Consider the following 24,151-nt stretch of genomic DNA (forward strand, 5'->3'; position numbering starts at 1 on the left):
AATGTTAGGTTGCGCGCGCGCTGGAGGCCGTCGACTGCTGCTGTAATTCGGGTAGAGTGGGAAGGAAAATATTGTTTAAAATCGACTTTTAACTACTCGCGAAGAATCCGTTTCGCTCGGATTTTACGCTACTCCTTCCTTACAGAGAAAGCGGCTCGCTGAAAGGGTGAGTTGATGGGTAAACGAGAAGATAACGGCTCGTAAACACGTTTGAAAGCTGTTTATTTTTCTGTCAAAGAAAGTAGCGCAGGCTGCTAACGTAGCGGTTTACACAAAATCAATGCTCACACACACTCACACACCGCGCACAAGCGGCCACATCTCGGCTTTTCGTTCATGCACCGATGAAAGAGTTTGTAATGCAGCGACGAATCTGAATGTATTGATCTTAGGGTTTGTTGTATTGTAGGCAGAACGGGAAAGAGAGTCGGTTAGCGGCCCATGCAGCCATAACGAGCCCGCGATACACCATCAGACTGCTGGAGAAGGTAACAATGCGTTCATTAATCATTTGACAATCATTGTAAGCTTAAGTTACAGATCAGATGATGGTTAGGGTAAGCAAAGTTGATTTATATATATTATTAGAATGGTACCAGCGGTTAAATATGGTGATATTTGTTTTGCCCATTTAGTTTGCTAAATATAAAATTGTTTTGCTGAGAGAATATTGGGATATATCTCACACCTGCCTCATTGGCTTCTATGTGTTTCTCAATTCAGTCTCTGGCTGTGTGTCAAAACTTTGAGAGCTGCCTACCTAGACAGCATTCTCGGGCATCAGAGTCGCGTTCATAAATGCTGCCACAGTCGAACATTCCAATACGGCGATTATGGGCGAAAAATGGTTCATTTTAAACCTTTCAAAAACGCATGTGGTGTTTAAATTCTGTGAACGTTCCAAACGTTCCAAGATACCCGGAAACGCTTGGGGTGTTCCAGAATCCACATCTGGATTTGAACGTTCTGTAAGGGTTTATGATGCCACGGAACTTTAAACGTTCCAATAATACAGGCCTTTCACCCACCCGAAATGATTTGAAGTCAACCGTTCAAATAACCGTTCAGGACCGAAATGATTCCAGTGTTCCATTTACTCTAAAATGCTTTGATCATTTGTTTTGAATCTTCCAAATGCGATGCGCTTGAAATCTGCTAATATTAAATCTGAATGTTCCAAATGTGCTTCTAATATGCAATAAACAATGTAAATTGTTCAAACTGGCATGTGATGTCCAAATTGCTGTCAAGGTTGAGAGGTCACTTCCTCTGATAGGTCAACATATAAAACACTTTTTTTTCTCTTTCTTTTTTTTTCTCTCTGCTCTGGCTGGTAAGAAACTCTCACAGCTCAAAATTCAGGACGCTGAGCCCATTAAATCTTTCCTTATGTCATCCATCTGCAACGCATCTTTTGGTCTGTTTTAAGAGAAAATTGTCATGATCATGCTGTCAAACATCTTCATTTTATCCTCAACTTAAGTGAATTACTTGAAGTAGCATTTCTAAGTATTTACAACAATCTTTTCTCATGGCCCATCGATTTCTTTGTAAAAATGGCACTCCGAGTATGTTGTAAGCCTGACCAAAGTGATCAAGATGTTTTACTTCCACTTTTCTTATGCTCACAACATGGCAATATTCGACTGGTTTCTCTGAATGGGTTTTGTTGTTTTGTGAAACCTCTTTTTAAATGAAATTATAAATCCTTTTAAATGAAAGATGGCCTTCTGTGGTATTACCTTTTCCTTCTGTATAAAATGATCATTTCAGAGAAATCCCTCGTTTGGTGAATAGGTTTGAGTCACTACCAATATCTGAGTGACTGAGACCAATACCAGAGAAGCAGTTCTTGGTAAACAAGAAAAGTAATTTATACCTATCTTTACTATCCTTTATTTAAAGCTGAAATCTGATTTCTGCTCTACTATTGTTACCAGAACAAATTACAAAAATAAGGATGTTTTAAAACTTGTTTCCCAAAGACTTGCCCCTCTGTCATTGGTCAACAAACAGACATTCCTGACTCAAACTTACAGCATTGGTTAAACTCATTTTGCTATGTCAGGTCACTAGAAATGAAGTCTTTGAAAAAGTTTAGGGTCAGTATGATATTATTATTGAAAGAAATTAATACTTTTATTCAGAAAATGTGCTTTCAATTAATCAAATGCGACGGTAAAAAGGTTAGAGATGTTCCAAACTTTTTATTCAAGCTTTTGAAATTTTGCTGTTTTCACAAAAATATTAAGAAGCTCACTTTTTTTAAACAACTTTTTGTTCCTCAACATTACTAATAATCAGAAATGTTTCTTAAGCAGCACATCATCATATAAGAATGATTTTTGAAGATCATGTTGACACTGACGACTGGAGTAATGACGAGAATTCAGGAATAAATTACATTTTAAAATATTAGTCCATATTATACCAATCCCAAACTTTATATAAAAACACATCAAAACTAAAAAAAATATTAATAATCAAACAGTGGTTCAGAATTTTCAAGAAATTATTAGATAATAAAGCATCCAAATATGCAACCCCCAAAGCCCCCCCCCCCCAAAAAAAAACAACAACAACAACAATACTACTAATAAATAATAAAGAAAAAAGTTGCCAGCCCAGTTGTACAATAGATTTAAAAAAATACTACAAAGATGAATGAAAGAGTCAACAATAAACAGGATGTAGTTTGTATTTGACCAAGTCTGTCATTGGCTCGTCTTGATTTCTGCTTCTCTCCAATCAGGTAACTCCTCGCCCCCCCCATTCCTCTTCTGTTTGCTAAGCTCCTCTGTCCCCTGCCCCTCATAATCTGCCCAGAGACCCTCTTCCTAAAGACCAGTTAGGAACGTTGGGTCTGTTCCTCCCCATTTTCCCAGCCTCCATCTGTCTCTCTAACTCCACCTGCCCAGTAGGGGGCTGACCGCTTATTGGACTCCCCAAAAACATGTCCTCCATCTTGCCTTTTACTCCGCCCGTGGTGAAGCGTCTGCTGGGCTGGAAGAAGTCGGCCAGTGGTTCGAGCGGAGAGCAGAACGGCCAGGAGGAGAAATGGTGCGAGAAGGCGGTTAAAAGCCTGGTGAAGAAGCTGAAGAAGACGGGCCAGCTGGACGAGCTGGAGAAAGCCATCACCACACAGAACTGCAACACCAAGTGTGTCACCATTCCCAGGTACGCCAACACCAAAAGATCACTGCTGTCCTGCTTTCAGATCAGCGTCCTCTTACATTTGTCAGTCTAACACATTGAAATCAAAAACTTTGGGGAAAGAATGAAAATTGTTGTTTACTCATCCTTGTGTTGTTCAAGAAATAAGCTCTAAGAGAGAATCCGGTTTATTGTTAGAGTTTGCGTAACAATTAGTGGTCGACCGATGTGTCGCCAAGGCTGCAAATTTGACATTTGTGACCCTGGACCACAAAACTAGTTTTGAGTGTACATTTTAAACAAGCTGAATAAATAAGCTTTCCATTGATCTATGATACACCTATTTGAATATCTTGAAACTGAGGGTGCAAAAAAAAATCGAAATATTGAGAAAATCGGCGATAAAATTGTCCAAATTAGTTCTTGGCTAATTATTTTACCAAAAATGAAATGTTTATATATTTAGGGTAGGAAATGTACAAAATATCTTCATGGAACATGATCTTTATTTAATATTCTAATGATTTTTGGCATAAAAGAAAAATTGATAATTGTGACCCAAACAGTGTAATATTGACTATTGTTACAAATATTCCCCAGCGACTTTTGTGCTCCAGGTTCACATTTAATTATCTGCATCGTCCAATATTTATTTTCTGTTTGGAGGATATGTCTCTTATTTTGACATTGCTGTGAATGGTGCTCTTGTTCTCCGTCTTAATTCGTTTACGGTCTCTGTTTAACAGTTCTGACTAATAAATTATACTTGCACAGAGCAAAGTAAACTGAATACTTTGCTGCTATGACGTGTTAATGTCATATTTGCTGAAATTAACATATTTTTAAAAATATATATATATATTTCAAGTAACAGTTACATTGTGAAATATACTATAATAGAATTGCAGAATCAACTAAATCTAAATAAATCACTTTATTTTACAAAAAGTGTATGATTTACACTATGAAAATTTGTCTTTTTTTATGATTAAATTATAGAATTTAGTTGCAGTGTTGGGGTAATGCATTCTGATATTGCGTTACTCCATTAAAAAGTAACTTTTTATGGAAAGTATTGCATTGCGTTACTTTAGCATTACCTTTTGTTTCATGGGATGCCCTGCTTATTTGTTTTAACTAACAAAAAAAACCAAATGTTACATTTTTGGCAACTTTCTAACCAAAGTGAAATTAATAAGCTTCAGACCAAACAAAGGAAGTGCCTCTGTATTAGTGAATAAATTGGAAAACAAAGTAACTTATTTGAAAAAGTAACTTGGAAATGTAAAAGGAATGTTACTTTACTAGTTACTTAAAATGTAATATTATGTAACTCGCAATTAATTGTAATGTTACCGCTAACACTGGTTAGTAGATGTCATGTAAATACATTTAATTTCTACAATTATACATGTGCTTTTGCTTTATTATATATATATATATATATATTTTTTTTTTTTTTAATAACGTGTTTTTACTTTAGAAAAAACACGAGGATGAGTAAGTATTGACTTCCTTTAAGATGTGTAGAATTGTAAGCTAATGGACTTTTTGTTCATTTAAGTCTTAATCTAATTATAAAGCAAGTCCTCTATAGAATCCGAAAGGCTTTTATTTGATTTTCGAAGTGACCTTAGCCGTATCATTGCGTGTGTTGCTCCGTGAGTGAAGGTGAAGGCATGACGCTGAGTTGCGTCTACCGTTGCCAAATATCAGCATTACTTCCCTTTGTTTCTTTAAGTGATTTCTGCTCCATCTGTCTTGACTTGAGTTAAGGTCATTCTGTGCAGCTTCACATCACCTCCATTCAGAGCTCACAGAGGCTTCTCATGCTGTATGAATGTCTGCGATATCAACCATCAGGCTGCTTTTATTCCATTTCTCATGACAAATGGTGGAGTATCAGCGCTGCTATTTTAGGGAGATGCTAAGAGGAGAGGATGATGGATGATGGCTCGTGTGCCCGAGCCACAACATATCAATAGATTGAAACCAGTATGGTACAGATACACAAGGGCTGGCTGATATGTCTAATACATTCAATCTGTTTGTCAGCCGTTTGGTGATATTTGAGAGAAATACATTTATTTGCAATGGAATTGCTTTAAAGCATTTACAAAAGTATTGATGTACAGATGTACAGTAGGAGCTTAAAAAATACCTTTTTTTATTGTAATAATGATTGAGCTTGATTATATATTGAGCCTGAATTTCAAAATAGATTTTTAGTAACCCTTATAATAAAGTCCCATTTATTAACATTAGTTGACTACATTTGTTAACGTGCTAACAATGAAAAATCATGTTTCATTTGTTAATTTAGATTTTAACAAAATCTATAAAAAGCTGCATCTTTTAATGTGATGTACATACACAACAATGAATGACTGTATTTTTTTTTTTAAATAATAAATATACTAACAAATAAATTGCTCATTGTTAAATTCATTAAACGTATTAACTTTAACTTTTTTTTTTTTCGTAAAGTCCTTAGAGCATCCATATTTTGGCCTGTACAGACATTAAATGCACTTACAATTTGAAATGTCAATGCAGAAAAATAATAGTCAATAAATGCAAGCATTTTAATCCGTTTCAAGAATTCTAGTCACTTATTTATATATAAATCAGATTTAATAATGCTAGCGTAATAACACATCAATATTTGTAAACATTCTATAAACCGTCCATTCCTAAGATACACCACAGCTATTTTTAATGTTTAGGTCATCTAGTAGTATTGTAGAAGTCTAGTACGTTCTCATCTAATATGCAGCTTTATTTTGATGCGAGTTTCTAAACGGTCTTGAAAAGGGCATAAGCACATTTCCTGGGTTAATTTAGTGGGAAGGTGATGTTGAAATGGATAATGCTATGCAAGCTTGTTGTATTGGAAAACAGGCTTTATCCCTTTTCCTACAGAGATTTATTTCCACTGAGTTCTTGTTGGATCAATTTTACCATCTGAGATCCACAGAATCATTAGAAGTTTGTAATTTAACAAACCCTGGCCCGAATGTGCATCTCCCTCCACTGTTAGAAAAATTGTGCAATGGTTATTGTGAAAATTGTGCAATTGAATGCTTGATCAGGTTCACTTAGCAAAACCTCTTGGACCGTATGGCCTACCATAAATACAGGTTAAAATGACCTCCCTCCAGTTGAAATTTAATATTAAAATGATGACTTTTCTTTGCCAACTGGGACTTCGATGCAGAGCTCCGGTCAGAAATGTTTCATCCAGAGTGCTTTGTCTTCCCTTGAGAGTGGATTCAAAGGGTGGGAAACTTTGCTCCCAACATGTGTTTTCTGCTGCTAATCTATTCTCTAACCTTGGAGGCTTGTGGGAACGGCTGGATCCGTCATTGTGTTCGTCGCTTGTCATGTTTGGTAATGGCTCCCTGGCTGTCTTCTCCAGCCTCCCTCACATACCTGAGAACTAAACGGCTCAGCTAGACTATTTTGGGGTGTTTTCAATTTGACTGGTCGTTGTTTATGAAAGGTCATAACTTGTAAATGAAACGAAGATTGGTTTCAGATTTGTTCCGTTTTGCTGTAAATCGTGTTTAGTCAGACATCAGAATGAAACATTTTCTCCAGTGTTTTTTCAGTCTTGAGTGCATCGCACAGCATAATTTGGCCAGGGAAGACGTGTAGATCTTATTTAACGCCAGTGTAGTAGTAAGTGAGCTCCAGTGTTGTTTGGTTGCCAATATTTGTCAAAACATCTTAATGATTGAAATTAATTTTTATATTAGGTTGGAGTATTTTTTTACATTAACGCGTTTAAATACATTCTACAGATTGGCCAATTTTCAATTCAAGTTAGTAGGGATGCACGGAAATTTTGGCCACCGAAAATTTATTACATTTTCGTTTTTGTCCCAAAGAGAAAAACGGCCGAAAATATATGCTAGTGTTATTTAATGTGCTATTTTATTGACCGGTTCAGTATCATGTAAAATTGAGGTAAAAAATGTAATAAAGAATCAGTTACTTGTTTTAATAATTATTGTTATTATATGTTTTTTTTTTTTTGCTGTGTCCAGAATTGTTGGTTTCGGCCCAGAATTTTCGGTGTATCCCTATGATTTCTGTGAATGTACAAAGTTTGTTTGTAATTGGCTAGTACACCGTTTTTCATTTTGTTGTACTAGAGCTAAACGGATTCCTGTCTTTGTCGGGAAGTGAATCAGAGCTAAATATGAAATTGCCCTTAACCTCAGGACAAAAGTTGAAATTTTTTTTATTTATTTTTTACGTTAAGCTGTATTATAACTGTAGTGACTAGACTTTTTAAGGTGATTATTGCACAAGCAGCATTGAATGATTTATCATGTGCTTTTAAAATGCCATGTAGAGGCCAGTTTTTGTGCCAGAGTCATGATTAAACCACCCTGTTGCCCTCCCTAAGGGATATTTATCCAGTAATAGTACATCGCTGGCTCAATCAGTTGTGTGTAATCTCGAATGGAAATCAGGAGGTGCATTGTTCACTTGTTCTGTTTGGGAAATCAGTCTTGAAATCTTCCATACCGATCCAGCTGTATGCCGTGTGTCTAATTTGCTCAAAACGAACGCAATCAGAAGATTCCCGCATACGAACATCCAGAACTAAACCACACGAGCAAGCGTTAAATTTGAGCTGATGTCTAGTCCTTTTCATTACTTCTGGCATTTGTCTTGTTTAAAGGGAAAACAAACCCGTATCTGTGTCGACCTGACTTCCTGTTGGAGATCTCAGCAGGCCGTGGTATCAGCGCAGGTCTTTTGTGTAGAAGTGCTGATAGTGTGTCTGCAAGATGCCTTCAGTGAGTGTAAGAATGTGAAGAGGGTTTCTGGTGAGGACCGAGTCGACTGGCGCTGCGGCTTTTTTCAAGTCTATTGATTGTAACCTGAAGACTGTCTGGCTTTCCATGCTATAATTAAGACCCAGCTTTCATTGGGATTCATAAATGATGTTAGAGTTGAGGTTAATGTCCTTCTACCAATGTTTTCTTGATGAAAGCTCAGACCAGAATTTATTTGAAATGCTTGTTTTGTCCGTTAAGTGCTATGAATTAGTCTCCGTATTATGGGAAATAACAAAAATGCAAATCAATACTACTGAAATCAAGAGGAAGAGACTATCAGGTTAGCCATATAAATAAAAGGATACCAGTGTTATGAGTAGGCAAATCGTTTTACGTTGTGAATTAATGAAGCATTTCAGAATATCAAAATAAATTGCTTGTTCAGACGTCTTTCATTTGAATTAAGATGCTGGTCATTTGGCTCAGCCTGAAATGGGACACTCATTGACTTGGTCATTTGCAGGAATCATCCTGAGATTTGACAGAGACATATGGCTTCCTTTGTGAGGCTTTTTTTTTTTTTTTTAATCTGGCCTGGGGTCCATTTTGAAACTCGGCCCATACGCCTGCTAAACCTTTTCACTTTATTTTAAGACTAACTCATTGTCTTCATTAGCTAGTCACCTGGCGCACATAGAAGCCGGTGCTGTAAAAGAAAAGCCTTTTTGCTTTTATCTCGAGCCAAGTGTAGCTGGAGTGAGGGTAGATGGTGGCCAGCAGATGGACTCTCAGTGGTTTAGTGGGGATGGGGTCTTCACACACCAGGATACAAGGGTTAATACCCTCCAAAAGTGTGTCATCCGTCTGGGATGTGGATGCCCAGTCATGCTGGTGTGAGATCCGGGTCTGTCAGCTAGATTTTGGGTATTTTATATTGCTAATATGAGCATCCGTCTTGTGCATATGATCAACTAATGGAAGTTGGTAATAATAATGAATAAACCAGTGCATTTTTGGGTGCAATTTTGTTAAATTCTTCAAAATGTTGACTAAAATCGTCTAATATTGATGCTAATGGTTCATAATAGGTTTGTGAATTATCATTATCATGCTTGATTGCACAACTGATTGGCCATCTGCTCTATTGTTAATTTGAGGGTTAAAACTGAATCGGGTTTCTTGTGTGTGTGTGTGTGTGTGTGTGTGTTTTAAGACTATTCGGAATTTACTGGTGTTGAAACTGAAGTCCCCATCCCCCTAAAAGGGGTCATGTGAGTTTATCTAAACTCACTGTGGTTTCACTTCTTTTAATGGTTTTCATATACATTCACTTTGTTCTTTTTCTTTTTTTTTTCCCCCTCTTAATGCTGCCTGACATTTCACTTTTAGTATTGGAGCTTTTTTTTTTTTTTTGATGAATTTTTATTGTAGGTTTAATTGTGTATACTAACACTTGAAGTTAATCATTGAAACACGACATTTTAGGTTTTAGTGTAGAAACAAAATATAGAATTTATATAGCCATCATTTAATGGTTATCAGCCATACTATAATCTTCAGAAGAACTGGTCAGAATATATATTGGGTCATTGCTAGCAATTATACTGTTTAAGTAGATGTTAAATTATGTGTAAATACTCAAGTGAATTCTTTCTCTAGTGTCACCATGTGGAATTTTATAAGAAATAAATGGCTGCTTTTTTATGCTTTTAATGTTCTACAAATTGAACTCCTCACCTTTTAAAATGTCATTGGCATTTGTCGCTGACTGAAAGTGTCTATTGATCAAGTTCTCTGGGCGTCATGAAAACTTAATTTCCTGAAGGAATAAGTACATGCTGTACTCTGAGCAAGCTTCGCACAATATCTCGGGTGACCTCGTTACATCAGGGTCGGTCTCATTAACTTTTGACATCAGGTAGCAGTGAGTGTACAGGTCGAGGCTTCGCCATACATGCAGTGCTCATATAACCTGCTATAATGTTAATGTGCTCCTCAAGGGTTGTCTTTCTCACTCTTTCTCCTAAGTTTTTTTAATGTTGGTTAGTTTGATGTATAAATGCTCATTCTTATTGTTGGGATGGCTGCTTTGAGTTTCAAGACACAAACACAACAAACTGTTCTTCAATTGTTAATTAGTTATGAAAATCATCATTTACTCGACCTCTTGTCATTCTAAGCCAGTAAGACTCTGTTCATCTTCTAAAAACAAATGAAGACACTTAAGAAAAGCTGAGAGCTTTCTCTCCCTCTTTTGAATGTCCACACAACCAAAACTCTTATACTTCAAAAAGTTGAGTAAATTTTATAAGAGTACCGGTAAGCCATATGAATTGAATAGTTTAAGGGGTCATTCACACATCGCATCTTTTGCGTGCGCAAGTTCGTTATTTCCAATGTAGGCACGCGGCATGCACGCTCATAATGGAAGTGACACGGTCGCACCGCATTGAGTTGAAAACATCTCAACTTTTCAGAATGCTGCAAGCGCACCGCGGGTCATGTGACAAGAACTAACCAATCAAATCGATAGATATAATAGAACTTATCAGCTTCATTCTTTCCCGTAACAACGTTGAAAACTCAGCCAAGATGAAGGAACAGCTGTTCATAGCTGTATATTGATTGACATTTTGAAATAAAATTAGTAGTAAAGCTACTGCGAGCGATTTTTAGTGCTGCAAATCGCCTCAGGAGCGCTTCTGCCCGAGCGCTTTGGAAAGAAGGAGAAAGCGGCACGCCTAGCGTTTTCCACGCGTTTTTATGCTATGTGAACGGCCCCTAAGCAAGTTCTTGCGCATCAAGCAGGTTTGAGACTCTGTGTTTGCCATATTTGCTGTGCTCTTTATATGCGTTTTGATCAAGGTTGTAGTGGAATGGATTTTAAATGTAATTACATTTGTTTTATTAATGTCTTCATTTGTGTTTAAAGATCATATGGGTTTGGAATATGACGTTTGGGTGATATGACGTTCAGTAAATGATATCTGGTCTAAATGACATCAGATAACTGCCTTAAAAGATTTTAAAGAGCAAACATACTGCATTAACACATTTTTAATAAACTAATAAAACTGTGTCAAACGGTAGTGAACAGCAGTTTAACAAAATATTTATTTTGCTTTAAAACAAGGTTCTGGTAACCTTGAGTAATCACTATTGTTTTAAAAAAATTTAATTAAAACAAAGTCCTTTTAAGACAAGTCGTATTACTCTGCGGCCATCTTTTGAAACACTTCTCAGCATTCACATGCAACTCGTATTTCTTGAATTGGGAAACATCAAATTCTCCCAAACTATTCACTAAGCTTACGATTAAATTTCATATTTGAAATCACCAAAGAAATCTGACAACAATGGTGTCAAAAATATTTATTTTGCACAAATAGCATTATAAAAAGCTTACTTTTCAGGCTAGATCAAGTTTATTAAGTAATTAAGAAGGTTATCAGCTTTAAAATTCTCTCAAATTCATAACGTAATTCAAACTAATACGGTTTTGGTGCTTCTTAATTTAGCGTGATCGACGTTGCTTTAGCGCCTCAGTTTAAGCGGCACATGAACTTATGGTTGCACCATAAATCGAAATGAAATTACGATTCGACAGAAGCTGAAATTGTCATGCGTATCTTTCAGTGAACCAGGGTTCTGTTATCAACAGTAAATCTCCATCCGAAGGCCAGAGGGCGCTCTCGCTCCGAAACTCCAAATACACCCCGCAGAAGAAACCCAAGAATAAACCGAAAATTCAACTGCTTTCATTTATTAATTCAACATGACTAATAAATACACAACTACGATAATATATGGCTTATCTGAGTTTGTCTTATTATACTTTTTTTTTTTTATAAAAATGTTTGATAATGCAATGCTAATCGACATGGCCTTCATCTCGCTTAGAATACTATGAAATATGTTGCATGCCTTATTCTACGTAAGGAGCCACATCTCAATGAAGGATTTATTTCATAACACTCGACTAATGCTATGAAGTGAGTTTGGAGTAAAACATGTTATTAAAGGGATAGTTCACCCAAAAATTATGTCATTAATAACTCACCCTCATGTCATTCCAAACCCCTAAGACATGATATAATAACAAGTTCATCTCAAGATATTTTAGATTTAGTCCGAGAGCTTTCTGTCCCTCCATTGAAAGTGTATGCACGGTATACTGTCCATGTTCAGAAAGTTAAGAAAGTTGGGTCAGTTAGAATTTTTTTGAAGCATCAAATACTTTTTGGTCCAAAAATTGCAAAAACTTTGACTTTCATCAGCATTGTCTTCTCTTCCGGGTCTGTTGTGAGATTTCAAAACACTGCAGTTTAGTGTTATCCGGTTTGCTAACGAATCATTGATGTAACCGGATCTTCTTGAACCATTTCACCAAATCAAACATGAATCATTTAAAACTGTTCGTGTCTCCAATATGCATTTATCCACAAAAGACTTAAGCTGTTAACTTTTTTAATGTGGCTGACACTCCCTCTTAGTAAAACAAACCAATATTCCGGAGTAATTCATCTACTCAAACAGTACACTGACTGAACTGCTGTGAAGAGAGAACTGAAGATGAACACGGAAAACGGTTCACCGGCTGTGTGTCAGTCTGCTTCACTCTGAATCACACACGCGCAGTATCATCAGCTCCTTGGATCTCGAATCGGATGCGTTTCTGAATGACAGAACCTAATGATGCCATGTAGACAGAGAAGAGAAGTGGTCCAAGAACTGAGCCCTGAGGCACCCCAGTAGTTAGATGTTGTGACTTGGACACCTCACCTCTCCAAAATACTTTAAAGGACCTCTCTGATAGGTAAGACTCAAACCATTGAAGTGTGGTTCCTGAGATGCCTTTTGCCAGTAGGGTTGATGGGAGGATCTGGTGGTTAACTGTGTCAAAAGCAGCGGACAGATCAAGCAGAATAAGTACTGAAGATTTGGATTCTGCTCTTGCCGGTTTTAGATCTTTCAACAACTGAGAGCAAGTCAGTCTCAGTTGAATGTCCACTTCTGTAGCCAGATTGGTTGCCGTCAAGGAGGTTGTTGTGTGTGAGAAATGTAGAGACTTGGTTGAACACGGCTCGTTCAAGTGTTTGCTAGTGATATGAGCTTGACTGATTGTGGTGTGGAAAATTGTGCACTGAGGTTTAATTTTATTAATGAAAAACATGGCAAAGTCGTCAGCTATTTAGAGATGAAGCAGGAGGGGGAGGAGGAGGACAAAATGTTTTAAAAAGCACGCGAGAGTTAGACTAATTGTTAATTTTATGGTAGTATGTAATTTTAGCAGTGGAGACATTAGCAGAGAAAGAAGTTAGGAGTGACTGATAAACGTTAAGGTCAGTAGTATTTTTGGATTTTTGCCACACCCTTTCAGCAGCTCTAAGCTTAGAACGGTGTTTGTGTGGAACATCAGATATCCAAGGGGCAGAAGGGGTGTTACGGGCTGGCCTGGAAGACAAGGGGCAAACAGTGTCTAAACAAGATGTAAGCGTGGAGCAGAAAGTATCGGTAGCACTGTTAGCATCCAAAGATGCAAACAGTTTAGGGGAAGGAAGTGAAGATGGAAACCATTGCAGATAGACGGGAGGGTGAAAGTGTGCATAGGTTTTGTTGAAAGATGACGTGTAGGGTGTAAGTGATGTGTCAGGGAGCATTTTGAGGTTAAGAGTGAGGAGGAAGTGATCCATGTGTGCAGTGGAGTAACCAGAACATGATCAGTAGAGCAGTGTCGTGTATAAATAAGGTCCAGTTGGTTGCCTGATTTGTGAGTAGCAGTTGTTGATACGCAGTTGAGAATAAAAGAGGCAACCAGAGAGTGGAAATCAGCCAACAGAGGTTTATCTAGGTGGATGTTGAAATCTCCAAGCATAACTAGGCGAGTACCATCCTATGGGAAAGGTTGAGAGCAACACATCTAATTCATACAAAAAGTTACCCAGTGGTCTTGGGGGTTGATAGACAACTAAAACATGTATTTTAAGAGGGTAGGTAACAGTAACTGAATGAGATTCAAAGGAGCTGTTGATACCCAAAGATGGTAAAGGATTAAATTTCCAATCATTAGAGATGAGCAGACCAGTACCTCCACCTCTTCCAGTCAAACGGGGGGAGTGGGAAAATGATAAATTATTGGAGAGTGCTGCAGGTGTAGCAGTGTCCTCTGGTTTGATCCAGGTCTCTGTTAGGGTCATGAGATTAATCTTTGAATGACTAATAATAGAAGTAATGAAATCGGCTTTGTTTACAGCAGACTGGCAATTCCAGAGACCAATAGAAAAAGAAAGTAGTGTATTATCAGATATAGGCAAAGTGTGCAGGTTGTTAAGATTGCGCTGCCTACATTGTGTGATGTGTTTTGCGAGTGATAGTGATAGTAGGGATCTGGAAACACATAGTAAGATTTGGTTATAAAAAAAAACAACTGAAACAGAAATGAAACCGAGAGAAGGAAAAAGATTAATCAAAACAATACTTATATTCCCTTTGGAACAACATGAGGGTGAGTTATTAATGACACTATTTTCATTTTTCGGTGAACTATCCCTTTTAAATGTGGTATTTTTCAAGTGCTTTCAGATGGAGCAGCATTTGCTACACAGAACTGTAGCTCACTAACAAGCTACACAAACAGCTTTCATTATCGCAGAATTTATCATATATTTCTCATTGCTACTATAGTATGATAAAACATGAATGAACATCAAAGGGTGTTTAAAATAAGAGCCTACACTACTTGATGAAATGTCTCATGTAACTGCTCATTCAGTGTTTCAAACTTGTAAACAACGCCACATAACATTTCCCTCTGAATAACCATCCTGCATAAATAAGTTCCTCAGTCAGCCAGAAAAAATAACTATAAAGTGGAGCTTTTTGCTAGGTTTGTGCTATATTCATATTTTTACTTAACCTGTTGTCCACATGATAAGTGAATGCAAGGAGCTAAAGCTATAATTCAACACCGCCTATATAATAGCATGTTACTAAAGAAGAAAACGGACTGGCTGTGTGAAAGACACAACATAATGTTTATTGAAGAGCCCAAACGACACCCAGATGATGCAGACATTATGGTCCATGACATTGGCAGAGATTCTCTGTTGTTTTTTATATCTGTGTATATAGCTCTCCAGTTGAAAAAGACATTTATCTCTTAAGTGAACCTTATTTCCCAGGGCATCTACAAGAAGAATTAAAATGCAGATAAGACATAAAACAGATGAGACACAAACACATGACCGTATGATTGAAAAAAAAAAAAAAAACCACTTATTTTTGACACCTAAAAAAATTATTTGATGCCTAATTTTGTTTCTTATAGGAGCCAAAGCCTTAGTTGTTTTTTTTTTTCTTGTTACATGTAGGAACTTTCTTGCTTTTTTTTTTTTTTATATCAATGCATTTAGTTTTTTTGCTTTGAGGCAATATTCTTAGACTTGAATTGGATTCCTGAGGCTGACTTTCTTTCTCCAGTAAGTGTACAGTACAGCAAAGCTGCATTTATATTCATTTGGTTATTGCCTGTGTATACAGGAAAAATACTTCTGTTGCCCATAGGCCCGCTGCTGCAGGAAAAATGTAAATGAGCAATTTAATAAGTGAAATCATCCAATCTCAGTATTTGGAAAGATATTTTCGAGTGCACTTGTGGTAAGAACAGGCCGCTGGTGGAGTCTGGCATGTGTTTCTGAGTTCCCTTTTCAGAGACGGTTAAACCACAGGGGGCCAAAGCTTCATTCATCACATATCAAGTCTGTGCGAGTCGTGTTCCTGTCACGTCACCGTGTCTGTTTCTCATCCCATGTTTCTTTTTCAGAACTACTGAAGGTCTGTGTGCTTGTCTGATCGACTGATAGCCTTCTTTATCTTGAGTGTGATGTAGTCAAACGACAGTAGGTCATAGGCTCCTGTCCTGTGCTGCATGTTTAATGTTGATATCTGATGTGAAATCCAACCCCTGAATGAAACGTCTTTTTATAATGTTAATTGCCCTGTTCATCTCATAACACACCGCATGATGACCGGGGAAGAGATAATGCACTGTAACTAGAGCTGGGCGATGTAGCAGGAAATATTAGCAGATATTAGATATCGACGTAGCATAGAAATGTTAAAAATGACAGGAAAGATAAATATTAATCAACTTTATAGTGTAATAACTTAATAATTTAGTGTTCCTGTAGCTCAGGTGGTAGAGCATTGCGTTATCAAGCGCAAAGTTGGGGGTTCGAATCCCCGGGAACACATGATGGGTAATAATTGATAGTCTGAATGCACTGGCTTTGGATAAAAACGTCTGCTAAATGCATACATTTAAATTTAATGTAACTAAATTAGTGCTTTTAAAATAAACAAGGCATTGCTTTTTCACTAAATGAACGAGAAAACAATTTTGTACAATTGTCAGAGTAATAAATGACAATTTATCTAAATTTATTACAATGTTTCAGTAAATATGGAAACATTTGAGTACGAATCCGTTAATTTACATGAATTATCTGAGATGACTCATGGAAATGAATGTCTATTTTCCATTGCGAATATATTGTGAATGTTCAATATACATCGCCCAGCCCTATCTGTAACTTTAAATACAATTGTCAGTTTCTCTTCGGTTTTCTCATCTCACTGTTATATGTGAATTTTCCATTAAAGTGGCGTCTTTTATTCGAGGTGGGCCGCGTTGTTCGCCTACTTCAGGTGACCTGCGTGAAACATCTCAAATAAAAGAAACGATGCCCTTCGATTGTCCCGCCATGGTACTTCATCTTGGTATTTTTGAATGAATCATGCCCCATGTTTATCATTTTTTTTGTTTCCTTGTGTTTTTTTCTTTCTTTTTGTTTTTGTTTTTTTTACTTTCTGTGCACAGCAATTGCTCTGAAATTTGGGGACTGAGTACACCAAATACGATAGAACAGTGGGATACCTCAGGCCTTTACAGCTACCCTGACCAAACCAGGTGAATATCCTCTCCTGACACTGTGCCACACTCACCCCACGAGACACAGGTGGGGCTGAACGAGCACAGCGGGCTCCGGGGGCCTCCAAATAAACACTTTAACGTGCTTATAGTTGATGTAGAGTTAATGTCCTGAAGATGGAAGCACTTGTTTTGTTGTAGAGTTTTAATTCTAAATGTTACAATAGATTTAAAGCAGATGGATACGTTTTCATAATTCCATACATTCCCTTCATTTAAAGCAAGTTTAAAACAGTGGTTCTCAACTGAATTATTTGATTTTTATTTTTTTTTTTTTGACCCAAACAAAAATTTGCAAAATTTTATGCAGAGGTGAACCGTTTATATTTGCATTCATATATACTAATGTTATATATAAGCACTGAGCCAAAGTTTGGGGTCAGTAAGGTGTTTTATTTTTATTTCAGCAAGAATAGACATTTTATAATGTTAAAAAGGATGTCCGTTTCTTATAAATGTTGTTCTTATGAACTTATTAATCAAAATATATTGAAAAAAAAAAATCACTACAGAAAAAAATTCAAATATTGAGCAATATTTAAAGAATAAAATATATTTAAAAAAAATAGAAAACTGGTATTTAAAGTGTTAATTTTAAAGATTTGTTTTTAATTTAATCTTAATGTATGTATATTTATATATCGTAGATGTATATGAAGGATTATTTACTTTATGTATTTATTTTTTTTGTTTTTTGATGATCAAATAAATGAGGAATTGGTGAGCATAAGAAACTTATATAAACATTAAAAAAAAAAACCTGCTGACTCCAAACTTTTGACTGATGTCCGTCCTATATGTAACTTAAAATAATAGATTTTGATTGTATGTGCATTAAAATAAACATGAAACACTTTCCACATTGTTAAATGGATTGTTTTTCTTTGTCCCATGTTGCATAGCACTCATTTTTGGGGTCACCAACCATTAGTTGAGAACCAGTGATTTTAAAACATTAGTATTCTGTTATTGTAGCTCTCATATGTTTTAATGATAATAGATGAATTGTGCATCTGTTGTTACGATGTGCTGTCTAATCTCACCATCTCCCCTCTTCCCTCCATCCATGCATGTCTTTCTCTGCTCATTTGGCACGCTCCCTCTCTTCCATTTCTCTCGCCCTCTCTCTGTGGACGCTCGGGTCAGATCTCTGGACGGCCGTCTGCAGGTGTCTCACCGCAAAGGTCTGCCTCATGTCATCTACTGCCGCCTGTGGCGATGGCCCGACCTGCACAGCCACCACGAGCTGCGCGCCATCGAGACCTGCGAGTACGCCTTCAACCTCAAGAAGGATGAAGTCTGCATCAACCCCTACCACTACCAGCGGGTGGAGACGCCAGGTATGGAAATCGGCAGCTGAATTGCCAAAAACAAATTTTGTCAATATGTATTATTTGAATGGAAATAGCTTTGCTTTTTCCTGTTGAGCGTTCATTCAATCATCTGAACACTGGCTCCTGTAGTTCTTCCTCCTGTCCTCGTGCCAAGACACACGGAGATCCTGACTGAGCTGCCTCCTCTGGACGACTACACCAACTCCATACCTGAAAACACCAACTTCCCAACAGGGATCGAGCCTCCTAACAATTATATACCAGGTAGGAACACACACCAAAGACTGTATGTGTTATTGTGTAGTTCAAGAGTATTAACAAGTTGTTTGTGATTTTCTGTGTGTTCAGAAACTCCTCCACCGGGATACATCAGTGAGGATGGGGAGGCCAGCGACCAGCAGATGAATCAAAGTATGGACACAGGTACATTCCCACTGTGACACCACTACATGGGAATGATAGCCACATGTGTTTGTACTTTAAATCCTGCTTTTACTACAGTAGTTTGCTTTCTGTGCTCCAGTCAGATTTCCCCTAAATTATCTTCTGATTGAATACTACTTTATAAAGTGTTAGTTCACCCAAAAATGGAAATTCTGTAATGTCTCACAATCATGTCGCCTGCATCAGCAACACCAAGCATCGTGGTACTCTTGTGAACGGGCATCGAAGACTGGCACGGAAGAGATAATATTACGGTTGAACCACTAGTGTCACATGGTCTATTTTAACAATGTTCTTACTACCTTTCTGGGCCTTGAAAGTATCAGTTGCGTTGTTGTGTATGGAGGGTCAGAAAGCTCTTGGATTTCATCAAAAAATATCTTGATTTTGGTCTGAAGATGAGCAAATGTGGGTGAGTAATTAATGGCAGAATTTTCATTTTTGGGTCAACTAACCCTTTAAAATAATGAACTTCTCTAATCTCCCGAGTCCCTGGAAAGAACAAGTGTTTTTTAGTACACCACACAACTTCACAAAATGTGAACAGTGTTTAGAAACTAGGCATCATACACTTGCCATCTTTGTTAATGTATAGAGGGGAAAGATTAACGACTGAGGACTTTCATGATGTTCCGATCACAACAACTCTTGCAAAAACATGCGCTTCATTGTTAGATGCATGACAAATGAAAACGTGTTCTGAAATCAGCTTATAATATCAAATATGTTTGATCTCCTCTGACTGGTTTGATTTATAAAAAAATAAAATAAAATAAAAAAAATTAGGCTTTAGGCTATGATTGTGAGGTTATATAATGACAGTAATGCAACCTGAAGGAAGAAAAAGTTTAACTTGGGACCTTACAAGTGACAGATTTCTCTCTGATGATGCCATAATTACAAGTTTGTATTCGGATCTGCCTTGTCCAATCATAAACTAATGAAGAGAACCGACACCATGCCCTGCGTTGCTGTTTTAGTTTTTTGTCTCATTACAGAAGAGAAGATCTGTCACTCTTTATTACACTGCAAAATTTTGTTTTCCAGGCTGTTGTGTCCAGAATTTCATTTCTACCAAGAATTTCCATTTTAATGCTTTTTGCTGCCATTCTTACTTAATTTAGTGTTCTGTTTGGAACCTTCAGGAATCATTTCTCAAATCACATGCATATTTTGAGTGAAAGAGGATAAAAAAAATGTGTATATAAATGTAATTTTTTATTTATTTAATTTTTTCAGGTTCTCCTGCGGAACTGTCGCCAAGCATACTCTCGCCCGTCAATCATGGCATGGGTAAGACCTTACCAACTGCTTTAACTCACTCTTAATACATCTTCAGAGACCTTACAATCTTAATAAATTAGTTTTACTACCATAGTCTGAGCTTGTCAGGTTGTTCTTACGTTTGTTCTTTTTCATCTTTCTTTCAGACCTTCAGCCAGTGACTTACTCGGAGCCTGCGTTTTGGTGCTCTATAGCTTACTATGAACTCAACCAGCGGGTCGGCGAAACATTCCACGCCTCTCAGCCGTCCCTCACCGTGGATGGCTTCACAGACCCCTCCAACTCCGAGCGCTTCTGCCTTGGCCTGCTGTCCAACGTCAACCGCAATGCCACTGTGGAGATGACCCGGAGACACATAGGTACCAAGACCTCTTCAGCTGCTCTGTTATCAAGTGTTTCAGTCAAAGTCATTCCAAACCTGTGTATTACTTACTTGCTTCAATGGAAGATATCCAAAACAATTTTTGTGCTGATGTTTTTTTAATAGGACGAGGGGTCAGGCTGTATTATATTGGTGGTGAAGTGTTTGCCGAATGTCTTAGCGATAGCGCCATCTTTGTTCAAAGCCCTAACTGTAATCAGAGGTATGGCTGGCACCCTGCGACAGTCTGTAAAATCCCTCCAGGTGAGAGATTCACTCACTCTTTACTGTCCTCTCAATACAGTTTATTTTTTTTATTAACGTCCAACCATTATGACGTAATGATACTCTCTGTCTTAGGCTGTAACCTGAAGATCTTCAATAACCAGGAGTTTGCGGCACTGCTGGCTCAGTCGGTGAACCAGGGCTTTGAGGCAGTATATCAGCTGACGAGGATGTGCACCATTCGCATGAGTTTCGTCAAAGGCTGGGGAGCCGAGTACAGGTGTGCGCAATTAAATGGACTTGATCTGAGAGTTTTTAGTAAAAATAAATGGTAAAAACTTCTTATAATTTTGCTTTAAATTTTGAATGCATACGGTTTTTACCTTTTGTTTACATAACAGTAAAAATTTGTAAAAAGCTTGGTTTAAATTACACTTGTAGTGAAATGTCAATTTCTCAATGAATTCACTAAATGAATTACTTTCAAATGTAGTTGATATATGATACAGCCTGTGACCGTTGATTGTTGTGTAGACGGCAGACGGTGACGAGCACCCCCTGCTGGATCGAGCTTCACCTGAACGGCCCCCTGCAGTGGCTGGACAAGGTCCTGACCCAAATGGGCTCGCCCTCCGTACGCTGTTCCAGTATGTCCTAATCGCCATGACCAAGCTCTCTATCCTTTTCCCCCAAAACGACTGATTCTACAATCAAATCAACCGACAACACGAAGAACAACAGACTTACTCGAACCCCGCCCCCTCTTTCTCTTTCATAGTAATCGTGAGCCTTTCTCTATCTCTGTCGTCCTGACACTGATGTTCTCTCTGTTCGGACCTGAACGCAGCACTTGCTGTCTCATCAGCTTCATGCACCTTTAAATCTCTCTTGTTTTCTTTCATAAACCCTCAATATTACATGTATTAGTAGTAGAATTTGAAATGTATATTGGTTTTTATTTTATTTTCATGGTTTTCGAGAAGGAGGGAAGGTGCGTATGTTGTGTGGAAGTTCAAGAAGGCAGTAAATAACTTCACACACTTGTAGCGGCAAGGCTTTTCTCCCCCTGATGAAGTAAATACTCTGAAACTCTTTTAACGATTAATTTTCCTGGATGCCGATCCCAATCCCGTCGTTCAAGGAGGTTACTTTTTCTGGCAAAAAGTCGCATTCTTTGTTTTTATACACGTTATTATTGATGCAGATTGACACATTAACGTAATCATGGTTTTTGATTTTCTTCAGTAATGCCAAAAGATACTTGTATTTAGTTAATTTTATTTCATTTCTTTTTTTTTTCGATTTATTTCCCCAAACCACTATATAAAATATTGCCTTTGATTTGAGGTATGCTGCATAAGTCATGCTTCTTTTCTTCAGACTTATAGAATGTTTAACGAAAACAAAAACAAAAAAAAGGGCCCACGTTCAATTTGAACTTAACGCCGCCCCTCAGAATTAACTTTTTATTCACTGGGTAAAATATTCACTAGTTAGCTGTGGAGTGGTTTTGGAGTCTGGTTTCTTCAGAAAGTGGCTTCTTTTAGGGACTTTCGAAGGTTATTAAAGCGTCTCACGCAGTCCAGATCTTTAAAATAAAAACGACAAAAGAATAAAAAAAAACAAATCAAGTATTTAAGCTTTAAGTGTTTATAAACTAGGTTATCCTTCACAATTACGATATTTTTTTTCCCCACTTTATCTTTCTTTTAGCTACTTTTTGTATTTTCATGTATTTTTATATATAAATATATTTAAGATCTTTAAAGCTCTCTTCCTTTTTATTAGAATTGAATATTTTTTTAGATCATGCCCTCTTTTTAAAGGAACATGGCTTCATAATGAAATGTCCTATCATACGAAAACGTTATTTAGCATGACATTTTTATAAGCGCAAATATCTTTTCTCCTCTGTCTCCGCTTTCTAATTCAAGCTGTTGTCCCGGTTAACGTTTCGCCCTGATCTCGAACCCCATCTGATTTTATTTTTCTCTCAGTTGCTTTCGTCCCATGTTCACAACACAATACTGTATAACCCCGCCTCTCAAAATATGGTTACCTGAAACCATTGCGGTGTTCTATTCGTTTGCAATTGGGGAATAAAAAAAAAAGACTAAACGGGTTGCTTCTACAGGGAGAACTGTGCAACTTTAGTGTGCGTGCTCGTTGTACAACTTTTGCTAATGACTGTGATATAGCTGTCTGTTATTCTTTACTTGTTGTGGCAGTGACCAGGCGTTGCAAATATCCATTCCCCTCTTCCCACCTCTGTCTCCATATTTTCCTTCATTGATCTTTACTACTCTTGCGATTGTACTTTAAGTGCATCTAGTAAAAAGCTGACGAAGATGTGGTGGCCCGTTTTTAAAGCCGATGAGCAGCCATTTAGACACTGGGAACATTGTTTGCCATTTTTGACTGGGTGTGGAACGAAAACCAAATAGAACTGAAAGTGGACCAGACATATATGCATATAAATGTGTGTATATATAATTTTATTTGACTTTCTATTATTTTTTTCTCCTATTTTGCAAAGCATTTAACAGTTGGTGAGCTTGTTTTACCATTAGAGAGATGTATTGGTAGGACGTGAACTTCAAGCGATAAGCTTTTCAGGCGTGTTGCATATGCAGACTTCATAAATACACTAATAAAAAGTTTTAATTCTCATGTTAACACCTGTCTGGAGTATTTTCTTGTTGCACTACTGCCATCAAGATTGTTAGTTGATGCCACGTGAATGTTGACTTAAGCTCTTTGCCAACAGTACAGGGTAAATACGTACAGTGGGGAAAATATTTATTTGATCCCTGGCTGATTTTGTAAGTTTGTCCACTTGCGAAGAAATGAAGAGTCTGTAATGTTTTGGTAGGTTTATTTTAATGGATCGAGACAGAATTCCAACCAAAACGCAAGTCTACACAATCTGGATCTTCCATTCAAACCTCTCCCACCACCATGGGCAAGACCAGAGAGCTGTCAAAGGATGCCAGAGACATGATTGTATATCTGCACAAGGCTGGAATGGGCTACAAGACCATCAACAAGAAGCTAGGGGAGGAGGAGACAACTGTTGGTGAGATTATTCGGAAAAAGAAGAAATACAAGACAACCATGTCTTAGCCTCTTTCTGGAGCTCTGTGCAGGATCTCGCCTCGTGGAGTAAAGATGATCATGAGAAAGATGAGGGGATCCGCCCAGAACTACACAGGAGGAGCTCGTTTATGATCTTAATGCAGTTGGGACCACAGTCACCAATCAAAACATTTGTAACATTAAACTGAATTCCTGCAGCGGGTCCCACAAGGTCCCCCTGCTCAAGAAGGACTGTTAAGTTTTTTTTTTGCCAAAGAACATGATTCTGAATGATTCAGAGAAGGCTTGGGAGAAAGTGCTGTGGTCAGACGAGGCCAAAATTGATCTCTTTGGCATTAACTTGTCTCGCTGTGTTTGGAGGGAGAGAAATGCTGACTATGACCCCAAGAACTCCATCCCTACAGTCAAGCACGGAGGTGGAACCATTGTGCTTTGGGGCTGTTTTTCTGCTCACGTTAAAGGATGACTTCAC

At 37.6% G+C, this 24,151-nt stretch overlaps 1 protein-coding gene across 4 annotated transcripts; it reads left to right on the plus strand.

Moving 5' to 3' along the window:
* Nucleotides 1–23,259, plus strand: LOC113109601 (mothers against decapentaplegic homolog 2-like). Of its 4 annotated transcripts, none has more exons than XM_026273284.1 (12): nt 1–166; nt 410–488; nt 2,753–3,177; nt 16,825–16,914; nt 18,082–18,275; nt 18,399–18,533; nt 18,618–18,680; nt 19,953–20,006; nt 20,144–20,356; nt 20,485–20,622; nt 20,719–20,863; nt 21,118–23,259. In XM_026273284.1, the coding sequence occupies exons 3-12, from the start codon at nt 2,954–2,956 to the stop codon at nt 21,239–21,241; spliced, it is 1,380 nt and encodes a 459-aa protein (XP_026129069.1). In that variant the 5' UTR covers nt 1–166; nt 410–488; nt 2,753–2,953; the 3' UTR covers nt 21,242–23,259. The 4 variants fall into 4 exon arrangements, with proteins under 4 accessions (XP_026129069.1, XP_026129070.1, XP_026129066.1 ...); XM_026273281.1 differs by having other exon boundaries at nt 2–166; nt 18,618–18,692; XM_026273285.1 differs by lacking the exon at nt 16,825–16,914 and having other exon boundaries at nt 18,618–18,692.
* The last annotated feature ends 892 nt before the right edge of the window (nt 23,260–24,151 follow it).

This window comes from Carassius auratus, chromosome 10 (assembly GCF_003368295.1).
Source record: "Carassius auratus strain Wakin chromosome 10, ASM336829v1, whole genome shotgun sequence".
Taxonomy (NCBI): domain Eukaryota; kingdom Metazoa; phylum Chordata; class Actinopteri; order Cypriniformes; family Cyprinidae; genus Carassius; species Carassius auratus.

Excerpts from the sequence above, each read along its gene's own strand:
- LOC113109601 (XM_026273281.1), top strand. The coding sequence starts at position 2,954 with ATGTCCTCCATCTTGCCTTTTACTCCGCCCGTGGTGAAGCGTCTGCTG. Across the intron at positions 20,357-20,484 it reads GATGACCCGGAGACACATAG|GACGAGGGGTCAGGCTGTAT; the intron begins GTACCAAGACCT and ends TTTTTTTAATAG. Across the intron at positions 20,623-20,718 it reads AGTCTGTAAAATCCCTCCAG|GCTGTAACCTGAAGATCTTC; the intron begins GTGAGAGATTCA and ends TCTCTGTCTTAG.